This window comes from Podarcis raffonei, chromosome 3 (genome assembly GCF_027172205.1).
Source record: "Podarcis raffonei isolate rPodRaf1 chromosome 3, rPodRaf1.pri, whole genome shotgun sequence".
NCBI lineage: Eukaryota > Metazoa > Chordata > Lepidosauria > Squamata > Lacertidae > Podarcis > Podarcis raffonei.
The window spans coordinates 82,424,273-82,451,262 of record NC_070604.1 but is presented as its reverse complement, the minus strand read 5'-3'; the positions used below and the strand labels follow the sequence as shown (position 1 = coordinate 82,451,262).

The following is a 26,990-nucleotide window of genomic DNA, read 5'->3' as shown; positions in this document are numbered from 1 at the left end:
CTGGTTACCATAGGATAGGTAATCAGGAACTGCATGTAAGCGAGTGCATGGAATTCCGCCCAGGCAACGAGAACAGGTTGGCAAAGGACTGACAAGAGCTCTGTCATTCCTCCAGTACTCCTCAGACAAGCAGCACAGAGCTCTCAGCAAGGGTGATATCTGATGGGCTCCCTCCTCTGTCAGTGGGCCCTGAAGGGCTTACCTGGCAGCAGGGCCAGGCAGCTGAGGGGACTGACACCATTTTGATTCCCAACAATGCCCCAGAGTGACACTGTATGGCACATTGTGGAAAATAAAAAGGGCTTGTCTTGTGCTGCTCAGAGCGCCAGGCTGTGGGGGAATAAAAGTGGGAACACGGCAGGCATCAGCACAGGACAGTTGCCCACGGAAACCAGGTGCTGACTGTCCTCCAGAGGCAAGCAATGTTTTTTTTGCAGGCCTTTAACTTTTGTGGATTCTGTTTTTCCACAAGGCTAGTCAAAGAGGTTCAAGGGATTGGACTAGATGACCCTTGGGACCCCTTCCAACCCTACAATTCTATGATTCTATGAGAGTAAACTAAACTGTGTGCATTGGCAGACTTTATGACTTCCATATTTCAGTGGGGCTCTGTGTGACGAAAATATTCAGTGTCCCCACCTCTTGCCTGTCATTCTATATCATAGTTGTGGCGTCTCTAAGGCTCCATGCCCAGTACAACTGAACCAGTTGAGCTCCCCTAAATCCGCCTCTACTGTACATATCATTCTGGCAATTTAATCCAAGAAGGGTAGCATTCAGTGGTAAAATACCAGCACCGTACTTTGTGGAGTAGTAAATTTCAACACTCAGAAATATGCAGATGTATATTTGTTAAAACTACAAATTACCTAGATTAGCCATTCACTAATGGCTAATCTAGATGCACCCACTAATTGAAAATCTGCTATTTAACAACAAAATGACTAGCTAAAGAAAGGGGCCTCCATATAATTAAGAAAATTGTCCTACCAGCCCTAACATTTAGCAATTAAATGAATTACACATTTGTGATGCACTTTGCAAACCTTAAACATCACAACTGCTACCATAAGCAGGCATTGGCTTTCACACCTTTTTTTTTTTTTTTACAATGGAGGAAAATGAAGCAGAAATACTTACGGTAAATGACTGCCTAACAAAGAGGAAATCAGGCAAGACTGTACTTAAACAAATGAACATCTGTGATCTTTGAACAGCCACTTCACATACAAATGGGTGATATTTAACCAAGTCATATTCAGAGCAAACCTACCGAAAGCAATAGATATTGGTGGGTCTTTTCTGAATATGATCAATGTGGGATATATTCTATAAACGAGAAAACTTTATTTATTTATTTATTTATTTATTTGCTGACTCACCCATCCACCCAAGGCTTGTTAGTTCAGGAAACAAGACAGCAGAATGGGACAAACTGCCTGTAACCAGTGCAGTGCTGTAAAACACATTACTCCAGCATGCAGGGAGCTATATGAGCAGATATGGGACACTCCTGCCAATGGGAGCTTAGTCTGGATCTAAGAAGTAGTTTTTAATTCAGTTAAATTATTTCACATTTTACACTACTTAAAAACCTATATTCTGACTTCTAAACTGAAGCTGATAGGATCCAGTTTGTATCTTTTATCTATTGTACCTTTAGATTTACTGTATCTAACTCACCTCCCTCTTCCTATTTACTTCCTCTAGTATATTTGTAGTGTTCCAGCAAAGCTTTCCAGTTAGCTAAGGGAGACTAACATTTCCTGCTGAACCACTAGCTGCTTACTAAGCAAACTTGCTCAAGCTATTCTACCTGGGTGTTGTTTGGTAAATTTCTTGTGCTTATTAACAAGGATGATTGAGCATGAGCAAATACCAGCAAACATGCTCACTAAAGCAGCTGGTGCAACATTAATATAGAACCATAGAGTCGGAAAGGACCCAAGAGTCATCTAGTCCAGCCCCCTGCAATGCAGGAATCTCAGCTAAAGCATCCATGACAGATGGCCATCCAACCTCTGCTTAAAAACCTCCAAGGAAGGAGAGTCCACCACCTCTCGTGGGAGTCCGTTACACTCCTGAACAGCTCTTACTATCAGAAAGTTTTTTCAAATGTTTAGTCAGAATCTCCTTTCTTGCAACTTGAAGCCATTGGTTCGAGTCCTACCCTCCAAAGCAGGAGAAAACAAGCATGCTCCCTCTTCCATGTGACAGCTCTTAAGATATTTGAAGATGGCTATCCTATCTCCTCGCAGTCTCCTCTTTTCCATGCTAAACATACCCAGCTCCTTCAAGCGCTCCTCATAAGGCTTAGTTTCAAGACCTTTGATCATCTTGGTTGTCCTCCTCTGCAGATGTTTCAGCTTGTTAACATCCTTCTTAAATTGTGGTGCCCAGAATTGGACAGAGTATTCCAAGTGTGGTCTGACTAAGGCAGAATAGAGTGGTACTATTACTTCCCTTGATCTGGACACTATACTTCTGTTGATGCAGCCTAGAATGCCATTAGCTTTTTTTTGCTGCTGCATCAACCTGTTGACTCATGTTAAGCTTGTGGTCCACCAAGACCCCTGGATCTTTTTCACATGTACTGCTAGTAAGCTAGCTGTCCCCCATCCTATATTTGTGCATCTGGTTCTTCCTGCCTAAGTACAGAACTTTACGATTGTCCCTACTGAAATTGATTTTGTTAGCTTGCGCCCAGTTCTCCAATCTGTTACGGTCATTTTGAATTCTGATTCTATCTTCTGCGGCATTAGCTATCCCTCCCAGTTTGGTGTCACCTGCAAATGTGATGAGCATCCCCTCAATTCCTTCATCGACATCATTTATAAAGACGTCGAACAATAACGGGCCCAGGACAGAACCCTGTGGCACCCCACTTGTCACTTTTTTCAGTATGATGTTGTTGTTTAGTTGTTTAGTCGTGTCCGACTCTTTGTGACCCCATGGACCAGAGCACGCCAGACAGTTCCAGTATGATGAGGAACCACTAATAAGTACTTTTTGGGTTCAGTCAGTCACCCAACTACAAATCCACCTAACAGTTACCTCGTTCAACCCACATTTTACCAGCTTCCTTGCAATAATATCATGGGGTATTTTGTCAAAAGCCTTACTGAAATCAAGATACACTATGCCCACAGCATTTCCCTGATCCACCAAGTTTGTGATTCCATGAAAAAAAAAATCAGATTGGTCTGACGTGTCTTATTTTCAGCACCAGGGAATGTGCCACCTAAGAACTTGTCACCTCTTCACTGTTGTGCCCAGCAGAGGGGTTGTGGTATGAGTATACTGTGTTTTGCTTTAGGTCACTTACATGTTTTCACTACCTTTAAATCTTATGGCAGATAGTGGTGGCACAGACATTATGTGAGAAATGGGAGGGAGGGGAGTGAAATAGTAATAGCAGCAGCCAGCCCACCTGACTGCTGGCTAGTGTGCCACAACCATTGTGGTAGGTGGTCCTGCAGGCGATATATGAGAGGGCATGTTCACCACCTATGGAACATGGCTCAATGTGGCTTATGAAAGGGCTGACCCTGGTGCCAGGGGAAGGGATTTTGATTCACACAGAGGTTTTAAACAATTTCAAACAAACATCTCACTGTATCAGTTGCATTTTAATGTGTAACTCGTACTGTACCAGAAAGATTTCCACCCTGCATTTAGTAGGTTTTAAAATATTAATTTAATTATTTGTAAAACCGCCCAGGTAACATGTGTTGTTGTGTGGCCATATAAATCTAATAATAAAATAAATAAAATAAGTAGCTGCGACCCAAGACTTTTTTTTGCATCGGGAATGATCCAGCCTAATTCAGTCTGCAGAGCACCTCTATTCCATATTAAAATGGCTGCAGATTTGCAGACTGGGCTTTTTAAAAATCTCACCCACCAGTACTCTCTCAGTTCCTCCCCTTCACATCTAATCTGAAGACAATCTCATTACTTTGTGATATTTCAATTGGTTGCAATGTGGCATGAACCTTTTTCTGTTTTAGCCTAATTATACCGAGCAGTTCTTCACTGCACCCTGAAGAATTAAACTCCACAATATCAGTCATTATAATGCTCTGTAAGAGGCAGGGTTGGTTTTTCATTACTGGCTATTCATATGATGGAAGAAAAATAGTGATATTGTATTCTGAGGAGGCCTGCAATTAAGGGTGTTCCACTAAAACAAATACTTTAACTCCTTCTCTCTTTTCAACACTTTTATACGAACGGGAATAGCTTGATTATGGATTAAAGTGCACAAAGGATTTAAGGAAATTTTGCATTCTGAACCCAGATTATGCTAAGGAACCACAAGAGAGTATATGGGGAGTGAAATAAACATCTGGCTCTTGGTCTCTCAGCTGCATGGCAAAACTGCTGAAGCTTGACTAACATTTGACACCTGTTGCTTCATATGCGGATTAAAGACCACAAAAATCAAGTGCTGTCCCTATTTTACACATAACAAAATTAAGCTAAAAATATACACAAGTTAATCCATATATCGTCAACAGGCTACTAACAAATCATTTGCTTAGCCCAATACTTCTGGTTAAGAGATTCAGGAGGAAATTCTCAGATTATTCTGGCTAATAATCTGAAATACAAGTAACCCATAATGTCTCATTTATACTAAATTGCACAACATGTGCACTACAAAATGAAGTGCACTACATAAATGAAGCATACAACATTTGCACTGGTTTAATAATAATAAAATAATAATAATAATAATAATTAATAATAATAATAATAATTTTAAAACACACAATGCCACCTTCGTAAATTAAGAATAATTCTCAACAATCAATAAACCAAGATCATCATCATAAAGACAGGGACATTCAATGGGAATTACTCCAGATGTTTTTGATTAGGGTTGCGGGGGAGAGACAGAGGAAGAATTATTTAGGATGCAAAATCTTTTTCCAGCCCAACTTTCCAACAGAGATAATTGCCACTCAGTGCAACTGCCCCACAATGCGGCCTCATTAGTAGTTTCTCTCATAATGAGATGATTGTGTTATGTACAATCTCATTAGTGAGTATGCTCACTATCAGAAAATCTCCTTAATCTAACCTCTTGACTGTTTATGTCAGCTGGATGTTTTCTCTCCACAAAATAATGTGCTGAGAGTAAAAATACTGCTCTGTAAGCTCTTTGGGAAGTAAGCTCCTTATTTCTTCACTTCCCCTTCTCCTGAGCTTGAACTGAACATACAAATTCTGAGGTCCCTTCAAAATGTAGAAAATATGCAGCAATACATTTTATACTAACTGTGCAACGTGTAAGTTGTTTATCTATGAAAATCATATGATCTTCAAACATAATCCTTATCTATCTATCTATCTATCAAATTTACATCCTACCCTTCCCTCCCAAAGGCAGCAAATATATTTGTAATTTTGTTGTTGTTTAGTCGTTTAGTAATAAAAACATCTAAAAACAACCAAACACAGTGAAACATTTTATTTTCATGTTATACTCCATTCAAAACTTTTTTAAAAAATCAAAATACAACTTATAAACACATAAATAAATGAATTCAACTAATCGTGTGTCTGAACATGCCGGCCAAAACACAAATATTTTCAGCAAGCATCTAAAGAATACAACAGTGGCACCTGCCTAATGTCAGTTAGGAGTTCCAAAGTAAGGTGTGGTGCCTAATGAACGCAGTACAGACACTGCATGAAACTTGTAGAAGTGTAACTTCTGCAGATCATTTATGTAGATATTATCGCTGATGCAGACACAATGCTATACAACGAACAAGGGAAGAACATTAGAATTTATGAAGAAGGAGCATTGTCATACTATGGTCTGCTCCCAATCATTTAACCAAGAGTGGCAGCATAATGTAAGCCCTGTGTGGGACCATGGGGTAGAGATGGGGAAACACGTGATAGAAAACCTGGTTTTAAAGAGTGAAATGCAGCTTGAATCGCCCAAATTCAGTAATTACTGACGACAGAGGCACCAGCTTCTCCAGAAGGTGCGAGGTGTCTGCGCATGCGACGTCCTTTGATATTGAGGGACCCCAGCCCATGGTTACCCTTTGTCTGCTAGCACTGCTTCTCACAAAGAGAGACAGAAATAGGGTGGAGAAGTCTTACTGCTGCAGGAAACAGGAAGTGGCATTAGACACACCTGGGGAATGCCTGATTGCAAAAGGCACAGGCTTGGGCCATGTGAGAGCCGAAAGATAGTTAGATTTAAGAAATTGGCACAGAAATGGAAGGAGCAAAATGCTAATAATTACATGTTAGGAGAGGGAGAGGGATAAACAGGTTTCCAGAATTTCAGCATGATCCAAGGGTTTGGAATCATAGACATAAACGAAAGTTGTCAGAGCACAAGTCTACAGTTACTGAAAGGCAAACTTTCTGCCATCGAGAATACTGGTGATGATCTGGGGGGATGGAACAAAGGTACTTTCATTTGTTGTTCTTGAGGCCTGCACTGTGTGATCTGACTAACCCGAAGAACATAGCAAACATAGAAGAGAGGCAAGGAAAGAGCAAAATGTGGAACAGCTTAAGTGACGAGAGGACAAAGAAAGACTTAATAATGTAATCTTTAAATGAAATAAAGAATTTTGTTTCTGAGATGGAAGATTGGACTGCGATAAAGACAGGATGCTTAGATAAAAGGTGTTATGCCAACAACATGTGGTAGGACAATACATGCTTCCCACAGCAGTATGATTTGGCAAAGGTGAATGTCGTGTGTCAATCACAACACATAGTTCCATGCCCATACCACATTTCAACTTGTTTGACAAGGCTGTCCCACATGCAAAACAAAGAGGCAGAGAAACATAACTCAATAATTTACACCAATTAAAGTCACCTGTAGGGCTGTGCCAGTTGGAAGGAGACTTCTGTTTTATGTGGGCTAATTAATGTCCAAAATAGAGGCCGAGACTTGTATCAGCAAGTAGCACACCGATCAGATGCATAGATAAGCTTTAGCATACATTTGCAGTTCTTGCTCATCCCAGTCCAAAGACTTATCAACTATAAATGAGGATAGCCAATGTACAACCAGATTTCTCAGTCTTGCTCATTTCACAGTCACCTGTGAAGCTAAAGGTGTTTTAGGGCATATGCAAAGTGCCAGCTGAACTAAGCATCTTCGTAACAAAGAATGGCTGTGAAGCAGATGAGGGATGAAGGAGAAGGCTGTGGAAGAGCAGCTGCTGCCTTTTTTGCTCCTTCAACTTTAAATGTAAAGGACAATGTACAGTTGTCTGATATAAGAAGTAGCAAGCCTATTATTAAATTATATGACCAATGATATTTGCACTGGGATATAAACTTGCTCCATATATAGTGGGAAATGATGTATTTTTTCATTTTGTTTGCTAAGGTGCTCTGATAGTTCATGAACCTGCATACCAAAATCAATCTTCTTCAAAGATACCATTTTCTTTTCTTTCAGTATTAAAATTTTACACTTACAGGGACTAGAGTTTTGCCTTTATTGTCTGGGGATCATATATTTTATCTAAGTTTCAATTTAAAAAAAATAATTTAAAATTCTACTGATACACAATTGAAACCATTAATGATTCCCTACTGTTTTGTTTAGATTTTAATTTAACCATTCTTAAAAGCCATGACATATGGTTTCAGAAAACAAAGTTTTGCTTGCAACAGCACATACTGACCTTCCTTCTGGGTAAGAATTTATTTTCATTTCTAAAGAGTGCCCATCTGTTTTTCTGAACACATATACAAATTCTTATTGAGCACACTATTACAGAGCAATCTGATGTATGTCAACAGACCTGAATCTTAGAAGGGTGGGATGTTTCTCATCCTTCAAAGGTTCTAAAATACCATGGCTTAGATCTTGGACTCCGTTCCACTGATGTGATCCAAGTTCTGCTCCCAAAACACTCTCACCAACAGAATGGGGGACTTCCTGTGCTCATTTCTCCTTCCCTCTTGAAAGTATTTTCCAGTTTGAAGTAAAAACAGCCAAAAATGGCCGCCTCTTTTCTGCCAGGGAGACCCTCCACTACATGCAAAGTCTCCTTTAAGTGGGAGGAGTCCTACCAGTCACAGAAAGAACAATTAGGACCCAAGTCTATATTTTCATCATACTTCAAAAAGCACAGATTTACTACTACTATACAGGGATGGGATGAACCATTTTGTAGATTAAATGTTATATGACAGAACTTCTTGACACCGATTTTCAGAAAATTAAGGATCTGCCTTTAGGATCAGACTTTAGGCCTTCCTATGCACACAAATATTAAGTCCCATGTTCCACAGGTGATAACAAATGACAATTTTCACCACCAGCATGGTATGGTAGTTAAGTGCCAAGCTAGGGCTGGGGACAGGTAAAGGTAAAGGACCCCTGACCATGAGGTCCAGTCGTGACAGACTCTGGGGTTGTGGTGCTCATCTCGCTTTATTGGCCGAGGGAGCCGGCGTTTGTCCACAGACAGCTTCCGGGTCATGTGGCCAGCATGACTAAGCCACTTCTGGCGAACCAGAGCAGCGCACAGAAACACTGTTTACCTTCCCGCCAGAGTGGTACCTATTTATCTACTTGCACTTTGATGTGCTTTCGAACTGCTAGGTTGGCAGGAGCAGGGACCGAGCAACAGGAGCTCACCCCGTTGCGGGGATTCGAACCGCCGACCTTCTGATCGGCAAGTCCTAGGCTCTGTTGTTTAACCCACAGCGCCACCCGCGTCCCTGGGTTGGGGATACCCAGGTTCAAATTCCAACTTAGCCATGAAGCTCAATGTGTGTGACCTTGGGTTAATCTCTAACTCAAGCAATCTCACAGGGTTGTTAGAAACCAGCGGTCAGCAACATTTTTCAGCCATGGGCCGGTCCACTGTCCCTCAGACCATGTGGTGGGCCGGGCTATTTTTTTTTGGGAGGGGGGAATGAACGAATTCCTATGCCCCACAAATAACCCAGAGATGCATTTTAAATAAAAGGACACATTCTACTCATGTAAAAACACACTGATTCCCAAACCGTCCACGGGCCTTATTGAGAAGGCGATTGGACCGCATCCGGCCCATGGGCCTTAGGTTGCCTACCCCTGTTATAAACTAAGGTGCAGGATGGGGCTAGCATATAAATTAGGCTCCTTGGATAAAAGGATATGTAAACAAACAACAACAGGTGGAAGGTTTGCAACTAAAGTCACATGGCCTAGACATAATCAATGTCAAATATTTTGATTATCACGGTTACAAATTCTCTCCATGAGGTATCATAACACCACAAATACATCGTGTAACACATGCCAATGTTTTGAATGAATAACTGTAGCACAGTTTTCCAGTGACAAACATTTTATATCTTTCACTTCCTGTCACGTTGGTAGAACAGTGCCCTCCCTGCAAAATCAGGGCATATGCTACTTTCCTGGGTAGATCATCCCAAGTAAGAAAGACATACCAATATGCTTTACTTAGGGATTTTTCCTTGAGAAGTCAAGTTGAGGTCAGTTCCAGGAATGCAGCCTCAATAGGCAGGGCAGGGCGTAGCATGCACAGCTGCTAAAGCAGAGAAAGAAAGAGAGAGCGATCTAAGAGGCCCATGGAGAAGCTGGAAACAAGACAAGGAATGGAACTGATGAGTTTTAAACCATGAGTGCTTCACTGCATGGCTAAAGTCTATCGGCAAGAAGGGAGAATGTACAGAGGATTAGGGAAAGGAATGACCAACTGAGTGGCAAAACTACTGGTGGAAGTGCTTGAAACCCAGGAGGCCCATGCCTTAGAGCACTGGCATTCAACAGGTGGCCCATGACGTGACCTAAGGGGTCAGCAGCAGCACCACCAGGCAAATATATGATAAAATAAAAATAAGAACATGGTCCCCTAATGCATGTTTAGGGCTAGTGCCCAGCCCCAGTCCTGAACAAAGAGGTGACATGGAGGAATGTTTGATCCTAAGTACCAGCAGCTTCCTAGTTAAAGGGTTTCCAGGGCTTACAGTTCTAACAACTTCCATACTTTACAATTACTAATATTTTGCATACGTATAAACATAAGGATAGATTAATTGAATAATCCTTACTTACATAAGATAAATCTTAAGTATCAAAATGATTTCCCCCCTGAATTACTTCCTACAGTTTTAGCTGTTGGCAAAAGTCAGTATAAAGTGCTATGCCTTTGCCAATCAACAAAGCAGAATAAATTTCATAGAAATTACTATTAATCTCTCTAATTTCATATGTGCAATTATGATATTTTCCAAAAAAAGAAAAAGAAAAAATGTTCAACTAATTTTATTATTTAAAATATGCTAAACATGTTTACCATTGCCTTGAGTCTTGTTCTTTCTAAACCAGAGAACAGTACTTACCATTTTTCAAAATGGTTCTTAAAGATATTGCAAGGGAAAGGAGATGCTTTTGGGCAACAAAGAGTTAATACAGAGCTGTCTGGTATCTGTTCATTCTGCCAAAAGAGAAAAAAGAGGGAGGAAATAATGTAAATTAAAATATATCTTATAAGAAATGCTAGTACATTTGGGTGCTACCTAGAAGGGACAGCCTTGAAAACCAACCAAATGAAAAGTAGAACTTCCAGAATACAATACTAATTAGTTTTTATTCCGTAATATGGAGGGAGATAATTCATCCTCTTAGTACATCTGGGTGAATTTTCTGACCTTTAGATATCGAAGAGATGGGCTCTGAACAACAGTCCATTTACAAAGAATTTGCATTCATTTCTAAAAACAATACTGTATATAACAAGTGCTGCATAGAAACAAACTCAGTCATCACAATTACTGACAGAAAGCCTAAAAACTTCCATTGACTAACAGCAACAGCCCTGTTGGGTTTTATTTTAATGAGTTTTTGTGAGTCATGATCAGAATGTGCAGAGCATAGGCCTTTATAGAAATGGTAAGGCTTGAAATTTATTCAAGTCAAGGGGATAGGCTGTCTTGCTAGATAGGACAGAGTTAATCTAAAACCAATTTCCTCAAAGCATGTTACAAATTAAACATTTATTAGTACAGTTAGACCGATCTTATTTGGAATATATGAATTACTTGTCTATCTTGGTTTAAGAAAGGAAAATAGATAATATAGCTTTTTTTGCTTTTTTTACTTGAGAACTTTGAATCTGAATCAGAATATACATGCCACATCATAAACAGCTTTAAAAGTTTCCCCAGTTTCGAAAGGGGCTTGCTGTGTGACAATGATGGCAGAGTATGCTTTTCTTTAAGAAACACAAGTCTGAAAACTTAATTGGGCATGGAAAATCAGCTGCCAGCATTCTTTGGAGCCCAGCCTGCTACTACTTCAAGCAGGCAAAGGAAAAAAGGGATAGTTCTTTTGGAAACTATGCCAACTGTATGAATACAGGAATAAATCAACTATTTGGAGGAAAGAGAGAGGCAGAAAAGCAAATATTTAGCCAGCATTTAGAAGGCTGCTAATATGAATCAGACAATTGATATTAAATACGAATCTTACTAGACCTTCTGCATAACGCAAAATCAAGTATGACTACTATACTCATGCAGTTGAGCAACTGGTTGGCACAACTTTCATTATCAATATCCTGTTGCAAAGAGATCTAATTTAAAATGATATATAATGAGTACATTTTGTGCAATAAAGATCAAAACAAAGCTTTCCATTCAAGAGAAAAAAGCAAATAAAAAGGAAACAAACGATCAGCCATCTTCCATTTATATGAAGTATCAGTCCAACTATCAAGCTCCATAGCTCTTAAGAAAATCCTCAACTGAGAACACCAAAAATTGATTAGATAAGAAGGTATACTTAGTTCCAAATACCATCTATGCATCTTCTCATATTTTTATCTGACAGAGCGTTCCCAGCCTTGGAACTATTTTTCCCCCTTTTTTGATCCGATTTTAAAGCCTCTTCTAAAAAAAACCCGAACCCTTTGGCCCATTAGCCTACAGCAACATTAGTCAGTCTGATGCTAGAGTAATAAAACACAGTGATCTGGGCAGCTCACAGGCAACCATGAAGGGACACAATGGTCAGGAATGTAGACTATGTTTAGGAATGTACTACTTGCGTATTGTAAACACTTAGTCACCACGGCACCTCACTGACCTATCTAGTTTTATTTAAACCCCTTACATTCATCTGATAAATAGGGGAATAGCAACAGAACCAAAGCCCAACCGAAGGCATCTTTAAATACAGAATAGATCTTTAAAATAAGGGAAAAGTAATTATTACAACACTCTGTTATTATTCCTCATGCGGTTCATTTCCCCCCAAACATTACGTGCACAGCAACATCTCAATTTAGGGAAAAGCATGCAAAATTGCATTCAGACACAAACACACGATTGTGCTTGTGTGTACATCTTACAAATACGTTCATTTCGACTAGATCTCTGCGCTTTCTAGAGACAGGTCACTGGGCCAGATGGACCAAAGCTGTATACCAACCAGTATTCTCGCTCCGCTCTTAAGTCGACCAGGCAACCTTGCAAGAACCAGATCACTAACGTAGTGGTCTCGGTTAGCTTAAAAAACGGCAACAACTCCAAAGCTTGCCCACCCTGAGCTCCCTTAGAGGAAGGATGAGAGTGAAGCGCGGCGAAGCAAGGGAGAGCACAGCGTGCACGGCGCTGTTCGGAAGAGACTTAGCAGCTGGCAGGCAAAACCCACACGTAATTCAAAACAAGGATATTGAATCCACAAGAGAGTGACGTGGTAACGAAGAAACAAGCACAGCGACTGGCTAGCTGTGGCCGTTCATGGGGTGGGGAGCAAGACAGGCGTCCCACAGACCTAAGGATGAGCCTGATACTCTCTCCCCATGTAGGGCAGACCTGCGGTGGGTTTTTCCCGCCGTCCCCCCCTCCGAGTCATTCCAGCCTAATTCGCACCCCCCAAAAAAAATCCCAGGTGCCCCACGCACACCGCCCCTCCATTACTTGCTCGCCCCTCTTCTCGCCCTTAAAACCGGGTTTCCATTTCAGGAGGCAGCAAAACACGCAACCCCGCGGAGGCTCCCCTAAGGGAGGCGGGAGGAAAGAGGACCCCGCCAGCGGCCGCTATGGCAGCTTCGGCTTCCTTCTCCCCTCACCTGAGGTCGCGGCCGCCTCGCGAGGCTTCCGGCCAGCCCCTCGCGCCGGCACAGCTGGGCTCAGAATGGACATCGAACGAAGCTACCTGTGACCCGGCTGCGGACTCCGGAGACTCAGCCCGGCGGCGACGGCGAGAAGGTGAGCACCACAGAGCTCCGCAACGCCTAGAAGGGAGCCTGACCACGGAGAAGAGGCAGACTAGAGCGTCGCCCCAGCAACAGCGGTGCCGGAAACGGAAGTGGGAGCCCGAGCCCGGCCGCTAAAGTCGTCCGGGTGCCGCGCATGCTGGTCGGCCTCGTACCCCGCAAGGTCACCCACGTGCGGGATGCTGCGTTCGGCGGTGGCGGCCTTGGCCCCGTCGGGCCTGCCGGGGCGCCCGTTGCTGCTGACGGCTCTGAGCCTGTCGCCTGGGAAGCGGCTCTCTTCGCGAGGCCCGGCGGGTCAGAGCGAGCAGCGCCGCGGCCCGGCAAAGCCCCGCTTCCCTCCTCTGCGGATCCCCGAGGAGGCCGAAACGACCCGCTTGGTGGCGGAGAAGGCGCGGGCCCCGCCGCCCCTGCGAAGGTTCATCGCCTGCCCCGACCTCGCGCGCGCCGTGGCCTCCAGTCTGCAAAGCGGGAGGGGCTCCGAGGGGCCGGAGACGGTGGTGCTGGAATGCGAGCCAGGTGAGGGTTAGAGACGCTTGGTCCTCTTTACCTGTTACAGTGGAACCTCGGGTTACATAAGCTTCAGGTTACATACGCTTCAGGTTACAGACTCCGCTAACCCAGAAATAGTGCTTCAGGTTAAGAACTTTGCTTCAGGGTGAGAACAGAAATCGTGCTGCGGAAGCGCAGCAGCAGGAGGCCCCATTAGCTAAAGTGGTGCCTCAGGTTAAGAATAGTTTCAGGTTAAGAACGGACCTCCGGAACGAATTAAGTACTTAACCCGAGGTACCACTGTACTTCGACTTCTGCATCACTCGCTGCACCAGCAGTGCCCCGGGATCTTATTGCTAAGAGTTGGAAGGGACCCCAAGGGCCACCTAGTCTAGTCTTGTAATGCAGGAATCCTGCCCGCCACCATCCCTGTTTGGGCTCGAACCACCAACCTTCTGGTTAACAGCCAGATGCACTGACCGATTGCGCCACCTGCAAATAATTCTTTTAGAATAAAGAAACAGGGTGTTTTCAAAGTAGGAACCTAGGAGAAAAGTATTATACCAAGTCACACCTTTAGTTGATCTAGTTCTGTATCATCAACAACACTAGCTGGCAGTGATTGCCTGCAATTTCAGACCAGGGCCTCTCCCAGTTCTACCTGGAGATGGCATCTTCTGCATACATTCTGCCTGTGTGTGACGGGCCATGCCCAATATATAGGCAGTGTTCCAGAGTGTTTGCCAACAGTATCTCAATTACTTTCGGAGCCTAGATTTTAACCAAATGTTTTTCTGTCTTGTGATTCCGTACCTTGACTGTTAGGCTATTGGATTAGACAGTACTAAGGAAGCTCCCATTAGCATCTAAGGCCCAATTGTTCCTTCCCCTTTTTCTCTTGTGAAACACCCCGTTTGCTCTCCTGGCAAATGGAACAGTAAAACTAATGAACAAAATCTTCCACAGAACCTACATACAGCGTTAAGCTTACAAGGTGAACTTCAAAACTCTCTGTTGAATGCAGTGCAAGACATTTCTTGAAGTTTCAGGTGCCAATTAATTATGCATCTCTAATTAATGATCTGTGAAAGAGAGCGTTCAAAATCATGATCGAATGAATGCATATTGCAACATATGGGACTTCTTAGTTCTGAAAAAAAGGCAAGTATGGTGAGACATGGCAAAGGCAAATAAAATTATGCATGATATGGAGAAAGTGAGTACAGAGACATTTTCCCCATTCATAATACTAGAAGCTGGGGTCATCTAATGCAGCTGAATGTTGTAAGATTCCAAGCAGACATCTACTGCTTAACACTGTGCATAGTTTAACCATGGAATCTGCTAGCCCAAGATGTAGTAATGGCCACTAACTTTGACAACCTTCTAAGGGGGTTTCATGCAAAATGAATCTTATCGGTAGCTACTAGTGATGATGGCTGTTCACTACCTTCAGAATTTGAGGCAGTATGCCACTGAATGCCAGCATCTGGAGAGTACAAGGGAGAGTACTGTTGCGCTCATGTCCTCCTTTGTGGCTTTTGGTTGGCCACTGTGAGAACAGGATACTAGTCTAAATGGGCCTTGGTCTGATATCACCTGAGATATTTCATTTTTAATATAAATGTCCCACAGTTTATTTTATAAAATTTGTTGTTGGTGACTGCTGGCTGTCGAGAGAAATATGCTGGCAGAAACCCCAAAGTATATCAAGTTGGCCATTGTTTTCCTCCAGTTGTCTTCAGCTGAAGGTTATACTATTGAAAAGTTGTCCCTTCAATAGTTTTTTTTAAAATTCACATTTCCTGCAATTTTTATTTCTTCTTTATGCTTGTATATAATATGTTGCCAACCTAGCAGTTCGAAAGCACTCAAACTGCAAGTAGATAAATAGGTACCGCTCTGGCAGGAAGGTAAACGGTGTTTCCGTGCGCTGCTCTGGTTCACCAGAAGTGGCTTAGTCATGCTGGCCGCATGACCCGGAAGCTGTACGCCGGCTCCCTCGGCCAATAAAGCGAGATGAGCACCGCAACCCCAGAGTTGGTCACGACTGGACCTAAAGGTCAGGGGTCCCTTTACTATAATATGTTGCAAGGGATATAATCCAGTGTAGTCCCTTGAGAAGTTTTGCATGTTTACATTCATATTTATATTTTTCTCTTCTTAACTTACAGGGCCTTTGGGTTCTTCTTGGTCATTCTTTTAAACTAAAACTGTGTTTAATGCCGGTGTTTAACCCTGGATTTTTTTTTTTTTTTTTAGGTCCTGGAGTCTTAACCCGAACATTACTCAATGCTGGTGCCCATGTTATAGCTCTGGAGAGTAATAAGTCATTTGTTCCTGATTTAGAGGTAGGTTTGTACACGGGGGACTGAAATTTGTGGCTAAACAAAAAGATAAGGAGATGATTGATGGTTTAGATTTAGAAACTGGACCTCACAAAAATCTGTAAAAGGACAAAAATGAGAGATTTAATTTATCTCAAAGTATATTGTTTTCCTGACAGGTTAGTCGTTGATTGTTCTTTTTCTTTTTTTATTCTTTTTTGTTTTCTTTTGGTTACAAATATGTCTCTATCACTCAATTTATGGTATTTTTTTTAAAAAACAAGATTTTATTTTATTTTATTTAAAACCAAGATAAAGGCACAGGATAAATCCCAGCATCTCCTGTTACAAGCTCTTGAGCAGCGGCTCTGGAAAATCACTGCATGAGACGTTGGAGAGAGGCTGCTCTCTGAGTAGACAATACAGTATTTGGCTAGATGGGTTAATAGGCTGACTCAGTTAAAACAAATTCAGATGTTAATTTCACCTTCTAATGATTTGTTTCTGTTTAGTCTCTGAAGGAAAAAGCAGATGGCCAGCTAGAAGTGGTGCATTGTGACTTTTTCAGATTGGACCCTATGGGTATTGGATCCTTGAAGCCACCTTTTATGTATTCTGAAAGACTTTTTGAGAACTTGGGCATCTTAACAGTTCCTTGGACAGCAGGTGCTTAAAATTGGTGCATATCAACTGTAGATAATTAGCAGATCAATATTTGTTTGTATTTGGCTTTTTCCATTTGGTGTGCTTGAGGCAGATATCTTCAGATGAAACAACAGCAGTTAAATACATTGTAAAATGGCACCTGCTAAACACGTTTTTCCAAAGCTTTTTAGGAAGAAGAAAGTTTTCATGGCTTGCCTAAAGCCACTGCTTCCCAAGGGAGTGTTCCGTAACTGCTTTGGGAACTATCATGATTCAAAAGTTGTGTATAAATATAAAAATGACTGTGGTGCTACTGTGGAGATAGCCCTGTATCTTGTGGGTAGCCAATCTAATATTTGAATGTCATAGCCTCACTAGAGGATTTAAGAGGTCTCATATGAAGGGTAGCAATATTCAAGGCATTAATGAAGTGGGAGTTATTTTTGTAATGATTCTGCTATTGTCTATTTATTTATTTGGTGGTTATTTTATTTAGTAGTGGTGAACATATACATTTTTTCATTCATTTTGGTCGATTTTCTGTACAGATGTTCCTCTAAAAGTGATTGGAATTGTGCCACAAAGAAAGGAAAGGAACCTGATTTGGAAGCTTCTCTATGCCTTATATGAACGCAGTTCTATATATAAATACGGAAGAACAGAACTGAACCTCTTTGTCAGTGAAAAAGAATACAAGGTATTTATGTATAAGATAGCTTGATAATACGCCAGCTGCTATGTGGTTGTGTTAAAATAATCAAACATACTTTGTAAAAATTATTTTAATGCAGTGTATAGATGTAATAATTATTTTAATTTTTAAGCAAAGAACATTTCTGTACTTGTCAGTTCCATGAACAAAAAAAAGTTTTAATAATTCGTATTGACAGCAAGTAGGGTAGCAATTATGTGTTGCACAGTCAATGAATAGATAAGTGCAGATTTTTTAAATTTATAATGAAACATAACCTTGGTTTTGATGCAAGTAGGAAAAATATAGGCTGCAGTTCTAAAAGATTTGGCTTCCTCTTTCAGTAGGCCAAATATCTGTGGACAATTTCTCAACAGAGGTTCTGTGCTTGTTAGGAAATTTTTTATCCCATTTGGGGGGAAATGTACTTGACAAATATTCAGAGGAACAAAGCCCTTGTATTAAGTTAAGGTTCTCTGGACTAATTTCACAGAATATAATTAAGCTCTGGCAAGTATTGGGAGATGACAGTAATGATCAACAAGCACTCAGTGTAGTGGTGTAGGATAAGGAACTGGAAAACCCAACTGTTGATTACAAACAAGAATTACTGAAAAACTTAATCTAATCAAGTCCTGCCTCTTCAATAGGGTTAATCCAGAATGATACATTTTATATGTAAATGATTTCATCTGCATATAGTACTTTTTGCACTTATGGTCACATATACCACTTTCCTGTTACTAAGAACTTTTTTATTTTACTATTTGCTTTTCACTACTGCCTATCAGTTGCAATAAGGCATGGGAAGTGTTGTTTGCCATAAAACTCTGGAATAATTTTTACTAATCCATGGCATCTCTCATCCAAAGGAATGGTTTACTCATCTGCTCAGCTAATATTACATTAAGGTGGAGCTCTGCAAGAAAATGTTGGTATAGTCCTGGTGTGCATGTAAAACTGGTGACTGGGGTTTGTGTGTGAATTTTTTAAAAATCAAAAATGAGTGTTTGTGCTCTAACTTGGGTCTTACTTCATGTGCAAAACTTACTGAGATAGGTTGTGGTTTTGTTTTTTTGAACATTTGAAAGTTCAAAATCAGTAAGACATGGGGCTTCTGAATGCAGTGGCGTGATTTGGCTTGGGGAGAGGTCTGAGGGGGCAGTTTAAATAAATTGAACTTTGCTCCACCCCAAGAGGAATCCAAAAGAGCCCCAGCCCTACCTCTGACCTGCAGTATTAATGGTGGACTACATTACGGGGCTACTATAAGCTCCTCTGGCTCCCCATAGCTCTCCAACCTGCAATAAGGGTATAACAGTGAACTGTACCCCAGGGTTCTTTCCCTGCCCAGCTTGAGGTACAGAGGTACAGTGGTACCTCGGGTTACATACGCTTCAGGTTACATATGCTTCAGGTTACAGACTCTGCTAACCCAGAAATAGTACCTTGGGTTAAGAACTTTGCTTCAGGATGAGAACAGAAATCGTGCTCTGGCGGCGCAGCGGGAGGCCCCATTAGCTAAAGTGGTACCTCCGGTTAAGAACAGTTTCAGGTTAAGAACAGACCTCCAGAACGAATTAAATACTTAATCCGAGGTACCACTGTACATTTTTTGTACTCTGTTTTAGCCAAACCTGCAAACCAGCTACTTTTATACAGTACTGAAGAGTTGTCATAGACTACCCAGAACTGTAATCGTTGTTGTCATATAAACCCCAGGATTGTCATAAACCAGTCTTCTCCTTAATCCCTTCTAACGTGAATGAACTGGTTTTGCTTTGAATCATCAACATTTCAAATATGAACTGAATTAGAAAGAGCAGGAACTCTATTCTTTACCATCACCTTGTGGGTATCTTATGTAATGGAATTGGGGTTGACAACTTGGTACACGATCTGAGGTACATTAAGATACTGGATTCTGCATTGATTTCTGTTCTTGATGACATTTTAAAATACCTTCTAAGAACCAGAAAATGAGTTAGTGGATATTGCTTTTTTTGTTGTATAAGGACAGGCACTCCCCCTTGAAGGTCGGAACTAGAATATTAGATGATACAATAATTGTACTTCATATATACATTTTGGATCTTCAGAACTATAGCAACTGCTTTGGAAGAACGGGAACAGTAGTACAGATACTGAGTTGGCACAGTTTCATATTTTGACTCATGACTGAAAATAGTACTCTAGTTCTGTTGTGGCATAACAGTCCTTCTAATATAGCCTTGGACAAGCGAGACTTGTACCTTGATTCAACTTTCAGATGCTACTTGGAACTTCCTGCTTTAATCAAGTCTTTCTTCCATTGTTCATGATAAAGTCAGAAATTTTACATAAATATAAATGCTGTTTTTTCCCCTTGCCAGACTCTTGTTGCGAAGCCTGGGGAAACAAGAATCTATCAACCACTAAGTGTACTATGGCAAACAGCCTGTGACATTCAGCTTCTGCGTATGGTGAGTGTTTAATACATGCAATGAATAGCAATGCAATAATACTGCTCTTAGGGCTCTTAATGGTAAGGTGATATTTCAGGATTCACTTGGCTGGAAACTACTCCCACCCACCTGCTTGTAAGCAGGAAGCGCTTCCACCTGCCCACAGGTGAGGATATGCCTTCAAGGGATGCCACTCAGAAGGGTCCCTTGATCTTGTAGAGCAGCTTTTTGTTTTGCAGGCATGCAACAGGAAGCAAATATTTAAATACCTTGTGTGTAAAAGGAAGATTACCCATGGCACTTTAGATCCCATTCTCCCAGATCTTTGTCATAATTTCTCAAGCAGTTATTTTGTCATTTCCTTAGCACTTATTGCTGTACAAATGCTTACATTCTTAATCAGAAGCCAAAGAGCTGCAGGTGGTGCTCATGTATGATCTGAACACCACATGCTTCACTGATGGGGAGCCTTGAGCTGCCCTGAATAGGTACTGCTGAAAGTTGAGGGAACCTGGCCTGTGGACCACCAGTGCCCTGTGGCAAGTCCTTATTGAATATTCATACTAAGTTGCATTACTGTTCCCTTCCTTCTAGGAGCCTTGGCCTTCATTTCTGACGAATTCAAAAAATGGTGGACTTTCTATACCAAAGAGTGTGGTAAGCTAAATATAATTGAATGCTTAAGGAAATGCTGTGTGAATGCAGACATTCTCAAATTCATTGAACTATTGTCCAGATTGCTGTTTTAGTGAGAGAGACACATGCTCATTCAGCTGTGCACTTAGTAATCGGCTGTCTGTCTCCAAAACGCTTTTCGCGTAAGCCAAATCTATATTGGTAGGGCTAGCGTCAGCAGCACTCATTGAAAATCCAGGTTGCAAAACATCTTTGTTGCTATACTTTTGCAATAATTGCCACGTCATTGTCATTGAATGGGGTTGGGGGTTGTTAATATGGTGATCCAAACAAAATTGGTGCACATTATGCAAAATCCTGACTAGTGAACAAACTAGCATTTATTGGACCTCAGTGAAGGTTTGATTTTGCTTGGTAGCAGCCCAGTGGAACAGGGAGTAAAGTTTACACACACACACACACACACACGGAGAGAGAGAGAGAGAGAGAGAGAGAGAGAGAGAGAGAGAGAGATGACAAACTTCCTACTAGAGATGAATGGTTACTCAAAATTACAGAATATGCGGAATTAGCCTCTCTTTCTGAAAGAATCGGAGACAAACCCAGACAGGAGTTCATTCTAGAATGGGATAATTTCAAGAAGTACTTGAAAAATAGTTGTAATATAAGCATGGTAGTTGCCTTTGAATGATTTCTGTAAATAATATATATAAAGGAAAATGACATCAAAATAGAAAAGCGAATTTTTAAAAATAATAATGACAAATTAAAGTAATATGTTTATTACAAAGGGAAACGTGGAGAAAATGGGAGGTCTTACGTTTGTGTAGAAAACACATAGTTGAAATTATATGTAATTTTCTTTGTGAACATAGATATCCTTATTGGACTGACTGAAATGAAGATAACTACATGTTGTATATATACGGAAAATGAGTAATAAAGCATTTAAAAATCCAAAGAGAGAGAAAGAGCAAAGAATACCGATTGTAACTGTAATAGTAGCTGGACGGCCATCTGTCAGGGATTCTTTAGTTGTGATTCCTGCATTACATGGGTTGGACTGGATGACCCTTGGTCTGCCATTCTATGATTCTATGTGTTATTCAATTTATTGATCTGGAAAGAAATGAAAAATGGAAATGATATGAAATAGAATTATAAATGATACAGTAATATAGGAAATGGAAAAATTTATATAAAATATGATTAAATGATTAGTAATTGGGTATGATTTGCATATGGGTTAACATTTGTCATTGATTTAAAAAGCAGCATTGACAAAGCAGTCAATCTAAATAAGTAACAACTCCTGTCTCCCTCCAGCCCATCTAGTTGTGAAATAATTCTAAGTTCCTAGCATATTAGAGCAATCAAAATTCATGGTTGTCAAACATAGAGTGGTAGACCAAATCCAGTCCTTAGAGTGGGCAAACCAGATAGCAGCACAAAAAGCAGAAAGAATAATCTAGAAAAACTGGGTATGTCTTTTGTAACAGTCAGCAACAAGATCAGAGGGTTGGGTATTTCCATCGGATAAACATTTCCAACAATTTCACTGTTTATATGGGCAGATCCCCATAAAACATGGACTAAGAATTACCATAATTCATCAGGGGAGGGAATGAGCAACTGAGACCCCTGCTGTATGAGGGGTTCCCCACACACTAACCTATGATACACTTGCAGTGTTGGTTTGCCCTTTCTGGAAGACATATCAGGTAAAAGACACATGAATTAAATTCTTATATTAATATGTTTTTAATTTTTTGTGTTATATGCAGCTGCTGCAGAATGACCACTTATGCTTAATACGGCTGACGCCAAGGAAGAATTTGTTTACAGACAGCTTGACAACTAGTAATTCAAGAATATTTGTTGTGATGGTGAAGCAATGCCTTGCTAAAAGCAAGACTAAACTAATAGATAAATTAAAGTAAGTAAAAGTCAATTTCTTTAGCTGACATCCAGCGTGGAAAAGAATTTAGTCGGATATGGCACTTGGCGTAAACCTGAACAATATTATATAGAATTTGCTTAAGTTTCAAAAAGCTGCGCATCTTTAGATGTGTGACTAACGTTTGAGAAGACTAGTCGGCTTTGTGGCTGGATACCTGAGCACAGTGGCTGGCAGCCAAGTGGTTACTGAGCCAGTTTGACTTTTGAATTTTTTAAAACAGCAGAGGCCCTCCATCCCATTGCCATATCAAATACTATGTTTAAAAGCTGCTTTTATTTAAACATGGTTGGTTATTTGGCATGGAAAACACAAGGCCAAAGCCCTTTGGGAATGTAGAACTAGTTGCTTGGTTTTTTGGATCCTGAACAAAGATCTATTTTAGGCATGCCAATGGTAAGAATGTTTACTCTGAACAGGAGTCACAGTGCCATACCAAAAGCTGCTTCTGGAATTTCTATCATTGCAGCAATAAGAAAAGGGAGGTTGTTGCTTGATAAACTTAAGTTCCAACCACCACCAGAGGTTTCAATATTGGCCATTTTATGTTTTAGACAGTCTTCATTTGTTTTGTTTTTTTATATAATTTTTTATTCGTTTTAAACACATTTATATTGTCATACATTTTACAAATTTCCAGCTCTTATACAATCTTTTGGACTTCCGTCAGCTCCTCTGATGATCTCCCATCTTTAAGATTTCTCCTGCATTTCTTAAATTTATATTACTTTTAACCTCATAACCGATATCTTCCCTTTCATTCAATAAGGCAATAATTCGAATTATTCCCCTTACAAAACTTCCTGCAAACCTACAAATGTAATTGAATCATCACAATTACTTTTCATATAGTCCGTAAATTTACGCCAATCTTCTGTGAATCTCTGGTCACGCCGGTTTCAGATTCTTCCCGTTAATTTTTCCAGTTCTGCATAGTCCATCAATTTCATCCTCCATTCTTCTTTCGTTGGTAATTCTTCTTGCTTCCATTTTTGTGCCAATAAAATTCGTGCTGCCGTCATTGCATACAAAAACAACTTACAATCACTTCTATTTATATCAGTTCCTACAATGCCTAATAAAAATGCTTCTGGTTTTTTAATAAATGTATATTTCAACATTTTCTTCATTTCATTGTATATCATTTCCCAGAAGTTTTTAACCTTTTTACATTCCCACCACATATGGTAAAATGTTCCTTCTTTTTCTTTACATTTCCAACATTTACTGCTTACCTTATACATTTTTGCAAGTTTAACAGGTGTAATATACCATCTATAAAACATTTTCATCACATTTTCTTTCAAGGCATTGCATGCAGTAAATTTTAAACCTTCTTTCCATAATTTCCCCCAATCATTCAGTTGTATATTGTACCCAAAGTCTTTAGCCCAATTAATCATAACCGACTTTACCTCTTCACCTTTACAGTCTTCATTTGTATACATGTATCCTCAAAAGCATCCTGGAAACATGCTGTGATGCATTAACTTAAACACTGAAATCATTGTTTGCGTTTTGGGGTTTCATGATGGTGACAAGAGACCCTGGGTTGCATAATTAGTTTAGCCATTGGAGTTATATTCACAATCTTAACTGTTAATGGAAAATAATGACGTTTTAAGGAATGAAATCTGATGAGATCCATGTTAAAATTTGGTTTTGTTTTAATAAGGTACTGATCAGCATTATCTTTAACTGTCCCATTGTGACCGATTCCCTCTCCCCCCGCCTTTCTTCTATTTCAGTTTATGGAGTTCCCAAGGTGGGAAGGAATTGTTGAGACAGCTGGAGATACCAGAAAACATTACAACGGGTAGTCTATATCCAGAGCAGTACAAAAGCCTTTTTGAGATTATGGAACAAGCTAATGAATTTGACCAAAGCTGGCTCTATGATGAAGATTTTTTGGAGGATAGCAGGGGCATCAATTTTTAATCTGAAACTGGTTTATTTTGAATAGGAACTTGTTATGGTGCAAATGATAGTGGCTTGAAACCTCTTTATCAGTGAGGATAATTTAGTTGATAAATTATCAGGTGATAAATTATGAAGGTAATACCACATAAAAATTCAACATCTTACACATGCCCAATTTGTCCTCCATGGGAAATTTCATGTCATTGCATTTTCTAAGGTGCAAGGCAAAATCCTTTGTTGTTCAAAACATAGTGAACTGTTTTCAGTCCTGTTATTGTTCCTTGTATTACAGCAGAGCTACTTTTGGAATATAAGGCAAACATGGCATACACTGCAGTTTGCCTCAAAAATAAATATAAAGCTTGAAATGCATAGACTTGCACACTTAAAAAAACCACCAGGTACTGTAAACCAAAAATTTGCCAAAAGAAGCAAGAAAATGTGTATTTCTGGTTTAAAGACTTGTGCTCAAATACCTGAGTTACTCTAGAACTGGCCCCCACATGGAAAAATGTTTGCAAAACTTGCTCTGCCTTTATATATATATATATATTGTATAAACTTTATGTAAATAGTATATAGTGAATGCACTTCAGTTATCCTGTTTTCTGACCAGGATGTTAACTACTATGTAAACTAAAAGAGGTTTGTCTCATCACAAACCTTTTTCTAATTTATAAAAATGTAAATATTTTCCTTAAAAATGCAATAAAACACTTGTTTCTAGTCAAGAGACTGATTTCCTTTTGCAACTGTTTCGTCCTGTCTACCCAGGCCCTTGTACACTGCTGTTGAAGAGCTGTATGAAAATTTCTCAAATATAATTGCCCGAATCAAATTAAGTAATTCTGATAGTGCAGAAATTTCCATCTGTACAGCAAAACTTTTCCCTTGCTCGCTCTTCCCTTTTTCCACTTCATTCTCCCCAAATCTGCTCTAGAGGGCTGGGGCAGAGGAAGAGGAAGGGAACTTGTACATCCGAAGTCCTTGTTCTAAGAACTAGTTTGTTGTTTGACTACCATAGAGGGGCGGGGGAAAGATACTGCAAGCTTCTTTGTGGATACTGTTTGTGCTATTGAGGATGTATATAAAGCCAAAGACAGTTGGGAAATGGGGGAGGAGAGATTATTAAAATGGAAGGACCTGTAATCACTCCTTGCACAAGAAAATCTGCAATCATAAGAATTGAATGTAGGATGATGATGATGATGAAATTTATTATTATTAGATTCACTAGTACATCCTAGGGTGAGTTACAGTAATTTAAAAGTAGTTGAACTCCTGTTTTGTTTCTTTAAAATGTGTTGGATTCAGAGAAAAGCTGCAATTCTGCAAAGTACTTACCTGAATTCAGTGATGACTTACTTCTGAGTAGACATGTACAGAACTGCATTGTAAGTTAGCTGTACTTAAGTTTCATTTGATTTCAGTGGGAATTAACAACAGTCCAATTATACCTGCTCTGAAGTAAGTCTAATGTCAGTGGAGCTTACTCCCAAGTAAGTAGGGGTAGTATTGCAGCTTAAGTCATTACTAACTTATCACATTTATCGAGATGCAATTAATGAAGACTGCAGTTCTGTGCTCTTACTTGGGAATAAGCAACACTGAAAACTATGGGATTCCTTTTGAGTATTATGATTATTATTTACTTGTTGCATTGTACAAAATGTTTGTCTCAAAGCGACTTACATTTTTAGAAAAACCCCAATATTAAAATATATCAAAAAAATTAAAACATCTAAAAGTGCTCATGCAGCAAGTACACATATATAGGATTGTGATATTAATCTGAACCCTACCAATAATTCCTTTCCAACTTTTTCCAAGTGCCCAAGCCAGTTTACAGCGTTATATAAGTAACATTATGTAAACCACTAACAGGCAAAGCAATCCTTAATGTGTGGGACAACTAATATGCTAGATCAATGCTTCAGAAATAAAATACATTGAAACATATTTGCGTGGGGTGGGGGCAGGAAGGAAGAGGCAGGCGGTGTGCTGATAAAAACAATTATAGCCCTAATACAGGGAACATGCTGAAAATATTTTGAAAACTACTGCTGAACATCAAGAAACGGGACATAGATAACTGGCCTTTTAAATTGTGAGTTGGACCCTGACTTTCAGTGGCCCACATTAGTAATACCACAACCATTTTCTTGTTTTTTAAGATCAGGAGAAAGATTGGGGGTGGCAGAAGGGTGGTAGAATTATCCATTACAATACACACCAAGTTCTTCCAGTCAACATGGTTGGAAAAATCTAATCTTAATTTAACAACCCGGTAAAAGTGCTCAGAAAACTTTTGATGTCTGACTGTTGCATTATTTAAGGAGGGACAATTTTTCCTTTGAGAATAAGGAGTCATATTGCATTGCAAAGTAGAATCGGTTACCTGCAGCAAACACTATTCTTAGCAACATGATCTCATTTGACAACGATACAATGTCATGCTAGTAAGTCACAAAGAACACTGTACAGGAGCAACATTATACAACTATCCTAGAAGGTCAGATAATAATCTAAAACATTATCTTCATTGGGCAGAGGGCTTTATTAATGCAAGTATGCAGAGCCTGAAATTATATAACAAAAAGGTCTTGAAATAGGCTGTTGAAACATTTGTATTGTTTTACCTGT

General features: G+C 40.0%; 2 protein-coding genes across 6 annotated transcripts in view; one reads left to right on the top strand and one right to left on the bottom strand.

Annotated features, from left to right (window-relative positions):
• Positions 1–13,248, bottom strand: part of CNST (consortin, connexin sorting protein) — a 41,105-nt gene extending 27,857 nt beyond the window's left edge. For 2 of the 5 annotated variants that reach the window (XM_053382720.1, XM_053382724.1), the window contains exons 1-2: positions 13,092–13,248; positions 10,360–10,454 (exon numbers count right to left, since the gene is read on the bottom strand). The gene's annotated coding sequence lies outside the window, so the exon portion shown is untranslated. Of the gene's footprint in view, positions 1–10,359; positions 10,455–12,448; positions 12,776–12,939; positions 13,039–13,091 lie in introns of those variants that run through there. The other 3 variants (XM_053382722.1, XM_053382721.1, XM_053382723.1) reach the window with 3 other exon arrangements.
• An 89-nt stretch (positions 13,249–13,337) lies between these two features.
• TFB2M (transcription factor B2, mitochondrial) lies at positions 13,338–25,065 on the top strand. The gene is made up of 8 exons (XM_053382726.1): positions 13,338–13,754; positions 15,990–16,078; positions 16,567–16,720; positions 17,248–17,396; positions 19,763–19,852; positions 20,429–20,491; positions 22,255–22,406; positions 24,176–25,065. Exons 1-8 carry the CDS (start codon positions 13,418–13,420, stop codon positions 24,363–24,365), a joined length of 1,224 nt encoding a protein of 407 aa, XP_053238701.1. The 5' UTR covers positions 13,338–13,417; the 3' UTR covers positions 24,366–25,065.
• Positions 25,066–26,990: the final 1,925 nt, after the last annotated feature.